This window comes from Zerene cesonia, chromosome 14, assembly GCF_012273895.1.
Source record: "Zerene cesonia ecotype Mississippi chromosome 14, Zerene_cesonia_1.1, whole genome shotgun sequence".
Taxonomy (NCBI): domain Eukaryota; kingdom Metazoa; phylum Arthropoda; class Insecta; order Lepidoptera; family Pieridae; genus Zerene; species Zerene cesonia.
This window is the reverse complement of record NC_052115.1, coordinates 4,759,708-4,774,378: the sequence shown is the minus strand read 5'-3', so window position 1 is coordinate 4,774,378 and position 14,671 is coordinate 4,759,708. Positions and strand designations below refer to the sequence as shown.

The 14,671-nt window shown below is 29.5% G+C and overlaps 3 protein-coding genes across 3 annotated transcripts in view; 2 read left to right on the top strand and 1 right to left on the bottom strand.

The window, feature by feature from the left end:
• Nucleotides 1-113: 113 nt before the first annotated feature.
• Nucleotides 114-3,944, bottom strand: LOC119831769 (leptin receptor gene-related protein). Its single transcript, XM_038355269.1, has 4 exons — nucleotides 3,740-3,944; nucleotides 3,157-3,231; nucleotides 1,673-1,859; nucleotides 114-1,289 (listed from the first exon to the last, which is right to left on the bottom strand). The coding sequence occupies exons 1-4, from the start codon at nucleotides 3,754-3,756 to the stop codon at nucleotides 1,176-1,178; spliced, it is 393 nt and encodes a 130-aa protein (XP_038211197.1). The 5' UTR covers nucleotides 3,757-3,944; the 3' UTR covers nucleotides 114-1,175.
• An 834-nt stretch (nucleotides 3,945-4,778) lies between these two features.
• LOC119831714 (DNA-directed RNA polymerases I, II, and III subunit RPABC1) lies at nucleotides 4,779-8,487 on the top strand. Its single transcript, XM_038355188.1, has 6 exons — nucleotides 4,779-4,990; nucleotides 5,211-5,299; nucleotides 6,613-6,791; nucleotides 6,914-7,076; nucleotides 7,754-7,832; nucleotides 8,343-8,487. Exons 1-6 carry the CDS (start codon nucleotides 4,934-4,936, stop codon nucleotides 8,406-8,408), a joined length of 633 nt encoding a protein of 210 aa, XP_038211116.1. The 5' UTR covers nucleotides 4,779-4,933; the 3' UTR covers nucleotides 8,409-8,487.
• Nucleotides 8,488-9,315: 828 nt separating this feature from the next.
• Nucleotides 9,316-14,671, top strand: part of LOC119831686 — a 49,531-nt gene continuing 44,175 nt past the window's right edge. Inside the window, exon 1 of the mRNA XM_038355141.1 lies at nucleotides 9,316-9,525. The gene's annotated coding sequence lies outside the window, so the exon portion shown is untranslated. The remainder of the gene's footprint in view (nucleotides 9,526-14,671) is intronic.

The window sequence follows — 14,671 nt, the reverse complement described above, 5'->3', positions numbered from 1 at the left end:
ATATCTTCTCGGAACTTCTTTCATAGAATTTTACTATTGATTACTACAAAAACAACACAAAATACATGAAAACATTGTGTAATATGACTATGGAATATAAATAAAATACTTCGTTTACAAAGATTTGGTTAGATATTTATTGTGACCAGGATCCAATAACATTAATCTAAAAACGATGTCTCAAAGCGTCGATTTTTCTTCGAGAGTATTTTTTTTCAACACGTCCAATTTTCCAGCACAAGTCGCGCCAATCACTATAAAGCGATGCGGATGATCCAAAAATTTTAATAGTACATGTCCATTTTATTGACTGCTGTTGGTAAATACATAACGTCTTAAAATCGAAGGCAGATGCAAATTTCAACTTATCTAAAACAGTCGCAGTAGGTATACTGTTGTTGTTTTTTTTAGTGTTTTATTGACAGATAAACCGTTGTTTGTTACGTATATACAAAAAAATCATAACACAGGAATGTAATTTTGAAGAAATCAAAATGTTACTATCAATCATTATACAAGATAAAGTTATGGATGAATTAAATAAATACTCTTAAGATTTTAGTATAAACTTACATGTACTTTCACCAAAGTTAAATAAAATATGTTATATGTGTATTTAATATTATTTTCTTTATAACTATAAATAATTATTTATAAAATATAATGAACTAATATTATATTTAGTAATTTTATAAAAGATAATCATTCCCATCTCTCAGTGAAGATGCTCATAGAAACGATGTAAGCAAAACGTAATCAACATACAAAATATCAATATAAAAACAATACTGTACTTTGCAAGATTCATATTTTTAGACACCCAAATTTAAGCAGTTAGACAATATTCGATTCATTCCATAATAATTATTGGTTACCTATCGTTTCTAATTAATTTACGAGTTACGTTTTTGTAAAAAAATACACAGGTTCCGTTTCTTATACTAATTAAGTGACAATTATCGAAATTAAAAAAAAAACAATCTTATAATATTCATAAATAAAAATTGGGTATAGATTTTTAAATTACACTGAAGTAAATAAAACTCTAAATCCTAACATCAGCATCATTAATTCACTCTTATAATAAATGATTAACACAACATATTATCTTATACAAAAATCTGCCTTGTGAATGTCTTTCTCTCAAGTGAATGTTGGGACACATTCTAGATTTCTCACCACATTGCATAATCAGAATCGTCCATATCAAAGATCGTGAAGAATCCGAGAATAGTGAGGTACACTATGATGTTGCCTGCTAGAGTCAAATAACAGGCTCCCCACAAAATCTGGAAACAATAAATTACGATTGTTAGATTTCTAAAGAAATACAAAATTAAATGGAAAATGAGGCAGACCTAATGTTGACAAACATATGTTCTGAAACATTTACTAATATTCATTAGGTAGGTTACCAAATTTATGTAAAAATTTTAAAAACTACTCAAGTGAGACTTGTCTGTAATTTTTTACAGTGAATTTAATTATTGATTCAAGTTTATGACCAATATTCAATCATCTTTTTAAAACAAAATCAAAATCATTTCATCTGCCAGCTAAGATTCCAAGCACACACATACACATTATAACAAAATTGTGTGAAAATACTGGTACAAAATACACAATGAACTTTATCAGTAAAAAAAAAAAACTGAGTTAAAAATATACTCACCACAGACGCGCGGGCTAAAACTATAGGCAGTGCAAAGGAGCTCACAAGAATACCCATAGTTATGAATATAGCCGTCTCCATGCATGGTGAGTTTGTACCACCAGTGCCTTCTGTGTGGCGCCGAGCTATCATTGTTGGTATTGGGCAAAGGATGTAAAATAGTACTACGAAAAATGGCCACCATAGTCTGAAAAAATTATATGTGTATATTTAATAAAGCTGCTTATCCTGGATCTAGGATACAAAAGTAGCCTCTGTTACCAGATAACTTAAAGGTTTCTAATGTAATTTTTTTTTTAATTATATGAAGCATTTTTTGAGGACAACTGTAATAAACAAACAAACAAAAGGCTACTTTATAATATTATTGGCATCTAAAACAGAATAATCTACACTTTAATATTATAGAGCTGAAGAGTTTTTTTGTTTGTTTGTTAGCCCATTTATTGAGGTAGGCTTTAGGCTAAATATGTACCACGGGTGAAGCCGGGGCGGACCGCTAGTAAGGAATACAAACCTTAATTAACATAAATGAAGTAGATTTTAAATTAACTATCATGCTTCAACTGTAACTATAGGTAATGGTTACCATAACAATAATATTATGTTTCAAGAATGTGATAAATTAATACATTTTTATAGGTGAAAAGTATAAAAATTGCAGACGAATTAAAACAGAAACATTAAACACATTTAAGTGTTATCAGAAAATATTCAATAAAATCTGACCACAATATTAGATAAATATGGTTTATTTTCCTATACACGGCAGAAGATAAGGCAGATTCATCTTACACACAAAAGAGAAAGCATCTTTTTTAATACCTACTTATAATTTCAGTAATGCATGATGACTTCTTTTGTATATTTATGCTATAAGAATTATCACAAAACTTTATATCTTTCTATTAGATTGTTTGGGCATATCAACATCCTTTTGTTATCACATATTTCACACAGTATTTTGAATACAATTTACTTTTATTTAACACTAGCGGTCCGCTCTGGCTTCACCAAGGGTAAATATATAGCCTATAGCCTTCCTCAATAAATGGGCTATCTATCATTGAAAGAATTTTTCAAATCGGACCAGTAATTTCCGAGATTAGTGCGTTCAAATAAACAAACTCTTCAGCTTTGTTACTTTTTTAATCAAATGTTATTGGAAACTAACATTAAGAAGACAGTGATTATAATAATAAAATAAAATATTATTTATTTGCCTTCACAATCATTAAACTACTGAGAAAGACTAGTGTCTGAAATAGGTCGTAAAAAGATCTGTAGTACAGATCACTAGCCCCCCGCGCGTCACTACTAGTAGGAAATGATACAAATAAAAACATACAAATAAAAAGATTAGGAATGATTTAGAAATAAAAACTCTTAGCCAAGAAAAGCTGAGCCTTTCTATAAATAACTGCAGTTGAGATAAATGTTAAGTGGGAGTTGTCATATTCTAGAACTATTCAATAAATACTTACTTATATTGTGGTAAGGCACATGCTAATATAACAAATGTCATCCCGATTGAACCAGCAAATGCTAGCGACACCAGTCTGAAATTTTAATTTATATCAGTAATGAATTTTGTGTCAAGGGAGTAACTCTACTAAACATCTAATATGGGAGTAGGTCATGTAAAAAATATAAATATAACATATTAACTCTTTATCATTGTTATATTAGTACACTTGGTTCATAATTCAATTCCAAAAATAAACTTAATGACAAGATTAGAATTTTGTGTTTGAAAAATCAACATTTATATTTTTGAAAAGCTACAAATATATTTAATTCATAAACATTTTTCAAACACGAATGATGTTCCCACAAAACAATTATATTTGTAAAGGTTTAAGGTGCCTAAATCAAGCTTAAAATTAAACTTACCCTGTTAGTTAGTCCAAAGTATTACATGAAACAAAAGAATATTTAAAATTAGATTTGATATTACATTAGAAATGCCGTAATGGAATGTTTGAAAATAGTTTTTTCATATATTATGACTCATTTTTCATGAACATAATGAAAGCATTGACAAAGTTCTATATCTTTTAAATCATACCTTTAATTCCAGCCATTGTGATTTATTTTGGTATTTATTGTAAGGAAACCTTAGTAATTTGTTTATTTAACACAAGGCCTGTTTTCTAAATTTTGTCAATATCACAACACAGATCACAAATTACAAATAAAGTTGAGTAGATTAATAAGAATGTTCAATTACAATACGTTGCCCTGCAATTAAGATATTTTCACTTTTCAACTGTCAAATTCTTAAAGACGTGACACTTGAACATTATAAACTAGAATATAAAATATTCTGTTTTTAATTATAAGTAATTTTTTTTTTCATAGCAATTTTTTGTTATAATTAAAGAACAGATTCCTACTTTAAATTACAATTATAGTACTTTGGTTAATAAATTATTTAACTTGATTTTTACATATTTCATGTATATATTTTGCTACACCGTACTAGGTGGTTTAATTAGGTTTATCAATATGTTTTTAACCGAATTTAAGGACAATGAATTGTTTAGTCCATTTTCAAGTTATTTTTATCTGTTATGTACTTAAACTCGATTAATCAAATGCAGCTGAACCTGTTTAGGTTTTTTAACTACCTATACACCAAAATCATTTAAAAGTAAGTATATACGAGCTTTACAATAAAGTAATATGTATACTGCTATATTTATGACGATTTTTTATTTGTTCAATGTTCTAATCTCAGGAACGAGTGGATGTTGACAATTCTTCACCTCTGCTAGATGTACGTGATCCCTGAGTGCAAAAGGGTATATATGCACTACGAATGAACCCGGAGTCGATCATTAGGGTGCAAAAGAGTTATCAAGTTCATGATAACAATACGAGTTTGTGCAATAAATTACACTTTGCACTTCTACTTTCCTAAATTTTAAATGTTATAATCGCTGACGAGATCCTTTATATCAGACATAAGATGGTAGCACTGTACTTAGTACTTAATCCTGTATTCTCTTTGTAGGTACTGTGGTGGTATCAAAAAGATATAATTACTAATCTGTGAATAGTAAACATAGATGATATAGTAAAGTAATAATATTGTCAAATGTTAATTTTATCTATGGTGGCAATCCGCGTTGAGTGTTATGATGTGAATTGTTGTTGTGAGATTTGGCGTTTACTATTTCGACTAAAACTATTTGTATCTTATAACTAGATTCAAATCATTTGTTTAAGTAATTTACAGCTTAGAGTTAATAGATAAAAATGGATGACGATGCTGAAACATACAAATTATGGCGAATTCGTAAGACGGTCATGCAGGTATGGTTTATAGGTTATAGTTGATGTTTACATCGCATTTTAACATATTGAGTTTTGTGTGTGTGGATATTTATTGATATTGATAACTGCAAGTACATATTTAACAAATATAACAAGCTATGATTATTGAAAAAAACACGTAGAAAAGTTGTCAACAAACAAGCTTTTTTATAAATTCCTCAAATTGTACGAGTAAAATCAGTATTTTATTATTTCACAGCTTTGTCACGACAGAGGCTATCTTGTTACTCAGGATGAATTAGATCAGTCACTGGATCATTTTAAAGAACAGTTTGGTGATAAACCAAGGTAAGAAATCACCTCTAATTTGCAAAACATTTTTCCATGTCCGTTTAATTCTATATGTTTTGTAATTAGATTGTTAAAATCAGTAACTGAATTAAAGATTCGTCCGTTTTGCCAAATATTTTGTAGTGACAAGTTATGTAAATATATTGTATCTTTCAATGAGAATGTCAATTTTACCGTGGTCTAAGTAGCCTCACTAACTTGTTTACTATCTTCAGACACATCATTTTATAAAATTGATCGACTGACAGTCCTGTTGCAATATAGAAGCAAATACAAATAAGCAAATACACTTATTACACATATAAAGAAATAGTAAGGAATAAGGATTATGCAAGTGTAATTTTTACTATATTATATTACATAATTGAGTAGACAGAAATATACAATATTGCGAGAATGAACGCCTATAGCTAATTTTAATTTGCACTTGTTTTCGTTTTATCTATAATTACAGCAATTGTTTTGTTAATCAAATATTGCAAAATATAGCATAAGAGAGTAATGTTGTGCACAATATTTCTCATTAAGTATCCTATGAATTATGTTAAATTTAATTTAACAATTTGAATAAAAAACTTTGGTCTGGCAGCACACAGAAGACTGATCACCTACTTGTCCATAAAGAAACAGATGTATATGACCTATCACCCCCTACCCCATTAGGGGACACGAGACTTAAAAAAATTTGCAAACTTTACATACCCACATGAAGTTTTGCTGTTTCTGATACATTTCTCTCAAGAATGTTCTTTTTGACTTTCTCTTCTAATGTCTCCATATTGTGTTTTTTATAACAATTAATTTAATGTTAATTATTTGCGAAATTTATAGTTAATCCAAATTTCTTTAAAATGTTGCTAAAAGATGATTTGACAGTACATACATCATTTTACTTTGACATTTATTTCTAGTTTTAAACTTAAAAAAGTTTGCTTCTCATTATGTGTAATAATTTTCAATTATACAGATTATTAAAAGGATCTCCGTCAGACAACTTCTAAAAATACATTTAATTGTACATATATTTATAATATATGTACCACATATACTATATTAAATATGTTAGCAATTTTAAATTAATAAATAGGTATCAAAATTTATTATTGATGATTTTAATGAAATTAAACTTAAACATTATTTTAATACTTTATGTGATGTTAATAAAAATAGATTAAATTATATTTATTATTAATTAGGTTTGTTATTGAAACAGATCCGAAATGATAATGGTATTATTTATAACATAAAAATTATGATAAATGAAGAGTGTATTTAGGTGGACTTAAAAAATAAATGCATTTTATTTCTAGTGAGAAAAGACCAGCTCGCAGTGACTTGATTGTCCTTGTGGCTCATAATGATGATCCAACAGACCAGATGTTTGTTTTCTTCCCGGATGAAGCTAAAATTGGTATCAAAACTATCAAAACTTACTGTACAAGAATGCAAGAGGAAAATATACATAGAGCTATTGTTGTGGTACAAGCAGGTGAGAGTTGTAATTCTTAAGAGTAGTTCTAACAAACTATAAAACTTTATTTTCTTTTACTAAAAAGGAAATAAAAACTTCTGCTACAAAAATATCTTGTTTTAAAATTTTCTTCTTTTCAGGTATGACTCCATCCGCAAAACAGTCTTTAGTGGACATGGCACCTAAATATATTTTGGAACAATTTCTTGAATCTGAACTACTCATTAATATTACTGAACATGAGCTGGTACCGGAACATATTGTGCTGACTCCAGATGAGAAGCAGGAACTACTAGCGAGATAGTATCCTTTTTTATAGAACATCTGAATGTGCTGGATTAGAACACATGTAGATTTGTAATTCATTAGTTTTTTACTCCTTTTCATTCAGTGTATATGTAAAACATAATCAAATAACGTAGGAAAAACACTACATAGTGCTGTTATACATTTTTAAGAGTTTTTATACTATAGAATAAGAAGCAGAAGTAATAATGGATAAATATATAACAAATAAACAGTACATACAAATGGTTAATAGGCATACTTAATCACTAGAAGCAATATAGAATTGTCTATTTGTTAATAAACAATTCCAAAGATTAAAGTAATTCCAAAGATATAAGTAATACACTTCATTTTTAAGATGCATAAACTTTTTAAATATTTTAAAAGACCTAAAAACGATTTGGTTGTGCAATTGCTAACTACTGAAATTGTATTAAGCTTGATATCTGGAAAAATGTTTTTTTTTAACTCTTAGTAATTATTTCGTGAAATTGGCCATTTAGGTACAAACATTTTGTAACATTCAGAACTTAAATCATGGCCAGAAAACTTATTATTAAAATTTGGTAATATAATCTTTATTAAAAAGTAAAGAGAACATGTTTGTTAATCACCTTATTTTTGTGAAATTTAAAAATAGATTTATATTCTATAGTCTCTTAATAATAATAATTGGCCTAACTCAAGTACAGTAAACTAAAAGAAAATATGTTGATGAGAATACAAGCAGGTGATCCCGTTGCTAGATACTTTGGACTGAAAAGAGGACAGGTAATTATTATTCGAGCTGATTTCTTTAAGATAGCTATGAAATTTCATATGTTAAGTGCATGAAGTAGCTTCTATAGTTATCAACCTTCTTCATATATACTTTATACAAGCACCTACACCTTAATGGATTTAATTCATGGTGAAATAATTAAAAAAAAAATTGTGTTAATAGTTTTATATTATTTAATATTTATATATAATGTTTTATTCAATATTTATTTATTTCAGTCATTCAATTTTACTTGATTTGCAAAAATAAGTTCAGTTTCTAGTATTAGTACTGATGTTAATAGATGGAGTAATTTACACTGGCTTACTTCAAACAACTGTTGCTTACTGGATGTCCACTGCTGTTGTTAAAAATTCTTAATTTTAATTTAAAATTATCGTTAAAGTCAATGCAATTACCAATAACAGAAGTAGCATTCGTGATTCATTAATTATGCGCATTCATTTTCAGTATTAGATTGAAATATTTTGGTACATTCAATATTTTTTTCATTGTTACAGGTGGTAAAAATTATAAGATCGTCGGAAACGGCCGGAAGATATATTTCTTATAGATTAGTTTGTTAAGTAATTTTAATAAATTCCAATTTTTACTTTTAAAATGTTTTTTCCTAACCATAAACTACAGAGAAATAAAACCTTATTTCATATTCAATGGACTCCAATCAAAATCAAATACACTTTTTTAGTTTTCCAATGGTAATGTGTATCTTAATCTAAATTATTTAACTTGATTATGTTATACATATCAATATATAATTTAAGTTCCTACTTCACTATAGAACATAAAAATTGTATAAAAACTGGAATCACAAACTAGAAAAAAGAAAGGAGTTTCGTTTTTTTTTTTTGGTATTTAAAGACTTATGTATAGTACGTATCTAGTGGGATCGTTTATATCAATTACAATACGGCGAGTTCGTGATTAAAAAGAAATATTAAACAATTTGTGTATTGGTTCGTTAAGGCATGCTTTAATTGCTTTATTTGCATTCGTTATACTACCAATTGAATTATAAGAATAAGACAGTTAAAATGGTATTTAAAATTAAGGTTCTACAAAAAGAAATCGCCGAAACTCGCCACTTTTCGCAAAACAATTACTGAACACGAGAAAGTACTCGCCAAAAACTTTCAGTGAAATTATACAATTTCAAGCGATACTTATGAGGCCGTTTAACATTAAATCAATTTTACTAATGAACGCCATTAAGCTTTCGGATCGCAGTCAATTAAGTGCCGGCACCTGCGTAACAAATCATGAATTTTGCGTTCCAAACGTCCATGGTAAGGCGTCACATATGAAAAAGTGTAAATGTAAATTATCATTTTGTTTGACGAGTGAAGCTGCGTAAGATTCGCGTAGGGACAGCATCTTTGGGCATATCATACGCTTGATTCTAACAGTCTTAGACTTTCGTGAAATACCATAACAATAATATGTAACATTACCACGCAAACGCGTCTGGCACGCGATCCAGCGCATCAGTTCACAAATCAAACGCGCACCGTAGATTGCGCACGTCGCAAAATTAGTGCAATTAATTATTACTGGAGCATTTGCGGCGCGTTTGTGGTGTTCATTGAAGAGGGATTTTGCGCTAAATATTATATTTGGCTTTATTGTAATACAATTTGTGTTTAATGGATGAACGCTAAATACATGCTGTGAGGTTTATGTTTGGTAAGTTTTTGAGTTTAAGTTTTTAGATATTAGGCGTTGTAATGTTTATATCACCGTTCTTAATTTTTGTTTGTATTTATATCAATGATAAATCAGTATTTCAATTAGTATTGAAACTAGTGTTAGTATTCATTATATTTTGCATATTAAAATATACTTATATTGTCTTTTGCATATGATTGAGAAGGTAACGAAAAAGCTCCCGGAAAGTATCGTAACCCAAATTTCCTTACGATTTTGAATAATTAAAAAGCGAATCTATTCGTTAATACTACCTAGATTTCAAACTCGTCTCAGTTTATTACGAATTAAAATTCCATTTCACGGTGAAAACTATTACGAATAATCATTAGAAGATCTTAAAATTAACTAGTTTTAACATTATGTTGTGTGCTGTTTACATAATATTATATGTTTCACTATTATTGTTTTAACAACCGTATAAAATCAATTTTAATTGAATATAAACTAACATAATGATATATAATTGACGACCCGATTGACGTAGTGGTTACTGAATCGTGACTTTTACGGCAGTGTGCGGGTTCGATCTTAGTTGTGGCAAAACATACACATACACATCACAGTCATGTTCGCTAATATTGTTTGTATTTACGATAAAATATTTATCATATGGTTGCCTAATACGTAGGAAGCTATTCACTTTGTTTCATTTACGACGAAATAGATGGCGTTATGTGTAAATTTACCTATTTTTACCTATTGCATATATTTTTTATCAAAACTCCAAAAAGTTTACAAGAATGGAAAATATTTATTTTGATTTAATTGATATAAAAGTTAGACTTCTACCCAATTTGTAAGTGAAAACGATACTATATCAATTTTTTTTTATATTTCTTTATAAGTAATATTTAGGTACAGGCTTAAATTCGATCATTGTACAAATTTATTATTACTGAAAGAAATAATAAAAATAACGTTAAAATAGGTCTTCGCTTCCATTAATGTTTTACCAGTCTATTAATAATGTTGGTTTTTGCTATTAAAAATTCAGATTGAATTAATTCAATTTTTATCTCGCCTCTTGTTAGACGAAATAATTAATTTTAAAAGCCAGTTCTCTATGTCAGGTTTTTATGAAAATCTAAATTTTTTGCTGTTACATCAATAAATAACTACAAGACAGCTTTTATTTAATTAAGCTTTACGAATTGTCAGCACGGTCAGCAACGCATTTGTATACCTTATCTGCATCTCTGCAAATTTCGTTTCTAGTTTCGAGTTTTACTCATTAGAAAAAAACGTAATGAAAAATGTGAAATCACTTGACATGTATGAAATGAAAAACATATCATTTTAGCATCGATTGGTCACGAATTTCGAGTTAGAAAGTCGGAAATTCGTGATGATACATAGTGGATGCTTTGAATATTTAAATCGGACCGGTTGCCGCAAAATAATTAGGTAAGTTCGTCTGTTTATTAACTGAGCTATATGATATTTAAATTTGTGGTTGGAGAACGTGACTGTATGGAGTTATTTCATATAAATCAGAGATTAATGTGGCTGACCCAGCGTCAGATTAGCGGCATCACAGCTGTTTTTTGTATCGTGTAACTGATTATAATATGCAGGGACTTGGACTTCAGTCGATGCTACAATAATTTATCATAAAATATTGATGTATGATTTATAACCATGATTAGACCTACAATATATAGTAGTTGATATTTATTTTTCTTATGACAACTGTTTAAATGGTTGATTTAAGTACTTTAGTAGTAGGCAGTACGCAATGGAAATACTAAAACATTTTTTTATTTAAGCTTCGGAAATTATAGGCACATGTTATACTTAGTTGCTGTATAACTTATAAATAAGTACCAAATTTATTGACTTTTAAATAGAGACTGTCTTAAATCATAGTTCGTAATGGGTGAAAATTAATTAAAGTTAGGTGGAGCATCATTATAATTAGATTCAATCAATGCAAGCAATCATTTAGATTTACCGCGTGGTGTTTTGAATTTTCTTAATATTAGTACCTACCTATAACTTAGCCGATACTTATTAATTACGCGTTACTATCTGTAATAGGTGCCCTTATCGTAACTATATATTTTACAATTGGAGAGAGCAAAGACGATTGCGTAAACGTTACGTTATATTGTTCTAATGTAAAACTTAAATTGAAAATGAAATTGACATTATATTTTAATACATTTATAGAATGAAATTTATTTGATTGCAATGTGTGCGTACATATACCTATCACCTCTTTTTGAAGTGATTAAGTTGTTTCACTAAATACTGACAAACTAATGGGACTAGTCTTAATTGTTCCGTCTGTTCTTACCGACACCTTTCGTTTAATTATCGGATATAATGCGGCATTTTAGCAATTAAGTCAATTATACTTCGATGTATAGATATATTTTCACTTGTGAGTGTTTCTTCGTTTTAAAGGAAGCCAATTAAAACAACGAAATTGTTTATCTATTATATTTTCCATAGTGTGGTAAATTTTGAGTTTGTTTTTTAAAGGCTGTAGGTTAATGATCTGCCACCTGCAGTGGACATTTATAATGAAGCCTCTTCCCTGACCTGCTTAATATTGAATCCTGATTCAGCTTTTTGTATTGTACCATTCATATTAGTATATCATTTATCCTTATTAATTCTTACTTTATATTGTTATCAAAATTTGATTGTCACAAGCATTGTTTAGAAGCCAATAAAACAACTCAATAAAAATATTTGTTTGCCAATGCATTGGTACGAGTACTATTATCTCTTCACTGCATAGTATAAAACAAAGTAACTTTATCTGTCTCTATGTCCCTATGATTAAATCATATAATATGCTTAAATCTTTAAAAATACGCAACGGATTTTGATGCGGTTTTTTATGCATAGAGTGATTCAAGAGGTAGGTTTTTATGTATAATACCATTTAATAAACTACTCCGCGTTACATTAGGCGTCCGAAGCCGCAGACAAAAGCTAGTTATGTATAAAATGAAGGTATACTTCTCACTAGTTTTTCCGTTTAACAAATATTCCGCCAATATTAAAGTACACCTAAAATATGGAAATAATTTAAGCTTATCTAACAACCGAATGTTAAACCGTTATGGAAGACGCGTTATTTTTTAAAACGGATAAAGTACGTCAAACATGTTACCTACATGTTTTAAATTTGAAGACCGTTACAGTCTACGAATAAATTATCAAGTTACAGTAGCTTTAATTATTAAATGAGAATTGCAGTGGTTTTTTTATATGTCACAGCGGACTACTGAGCTGGTGGTTCGCCTGATGGTAAGCGATCAACACCCCCCTTAAACATCCGCAGAGGTGCCACAGCGATTGTGCTACCCCTTGGTAAGGGATAAGGAACGGATTGATGACTGGAAAGAAGACATTCCTTCTTTCCAGTGCAGTGACTGGGAAGAGTCAAGAATAGGAAACGGGCGGGTTGTCAATAGTTAAGCTTATTAAATTTGCTGGAGCTGGTGCCCGAGTTTTCGTTCGTGTGAACTTTGAACGTGAACAAACTGGATAAAGAACTACTTTACTGCCCGAATTTCCGCAGATATCGTTGATATTAACATCACATGTTGCAGATCTACTATTCCTAATATATAATTTCTATTTATGTTATAGTGTAGCTGGGCTCTTTGAGTTCCACAATGGGATTTCCAAATCTTGGATTTTTATAAGTCAACAGAAAATGCCAAACAGACTGAACAATGTTTGCTAAATCCTCATTCCTATACATGTATAGCTGGTATCTTGAAGTTCCATATCAGGTGTTTCAGATCTACAAATTTATACTCTCTGTATAAAATGCTGTGTGTGTGTGCTGTGTAACAATTTTTGTTTAGCCTATATGTTGCGCAGAATTTCCGCAGATTAGCGTGCACATACAAACGAACATATACAGAAACAATTTTTTTGGATTCCTACTTTGCACCTACTTTATTACTGTTTTTAAAATCTCATCCGTTATTTAGTTTCAAAAACTACAACATAAAGACACTGTTTTTTGATTTTTATGTTTACAGTTATAGTTTTTTTAATTATATGTATAGATTTCTGTCTCTATTCGATAGGTTTAAACAAAGACTTGTAATAAAATTACAGATAAGATATTGACACGTAACTAACTAACTCAACACTATTTTAAATGAGATACTAGAATTACAATAATGCGTCTTGATTTTTTGGTGTTGATGTCTATAAATTGAATATCTATCTACAAATTTAAATATACTGTCTTGCCTGATTAATTGCGCTATATCAAATAACTTATAGTATCACCAGAGCCCTTAATCAAACTACATTCCGCTTGGAAAGCTCACGTTTCCCATCGAATTTCTAAAAAATGCAACAGATCCGTATATATTATCTGTGAGACAACTGTTATTTCGATTCAAGTTTTTGAATTCAGATTTTTAATTGCAGTTTTAGATATTCCATTTCAATAATGTACTTTCTTTTTCTATAAATTGTGATCAAGGGTAAAGCTTTTATTAAATCATTCATAGTGATATAAGATAATTATAACCTAGTATAAATTATTTTAAATTTATTTATACCTACTACTAGCTGTTCGCCCCGGTTTCACCCGTGGCACATATATAGCTTATATCACTCAGTGTAATTGTAGCTTTCTAATGGAAAGAATTTTTGAAATCGGTCCAGCCGTTCACGCGTGATGGCGTTACCAACGGACATAGGGATTAATTTTTATGTATATAGATTATCTATATTAATGCAATACCATCTAAGATGTTTTGCACGTACAAATTTTCAACTCCACTACTTCTTGTTCCATCAATATTGACATGCTACTAAGCGCGACAGGCAGTCACCGTGAAAATAATGAATAAGCCATAAATTGGAATCTGTAGATCATCCAGTATAATTGCAGAAAAACTGGCTAAAGATATGCGGTGTAAGCGAACGTGGAAACAACGATTTCTTTGTGCACTCAATGAGTATATTACGTGTAATTAAAGGTGCTACGGAGTTACGCTACTGGGGAAATGTTATTTTACATTTTATAAGCCGTTAATCCTTTAACATAACTGGGTCAAACAACCATAGATTATACACTTATATACTGCTATAGATTGGTCACTCGAAGTTCGTAGTGGAAATGTAATAACACCGAAAC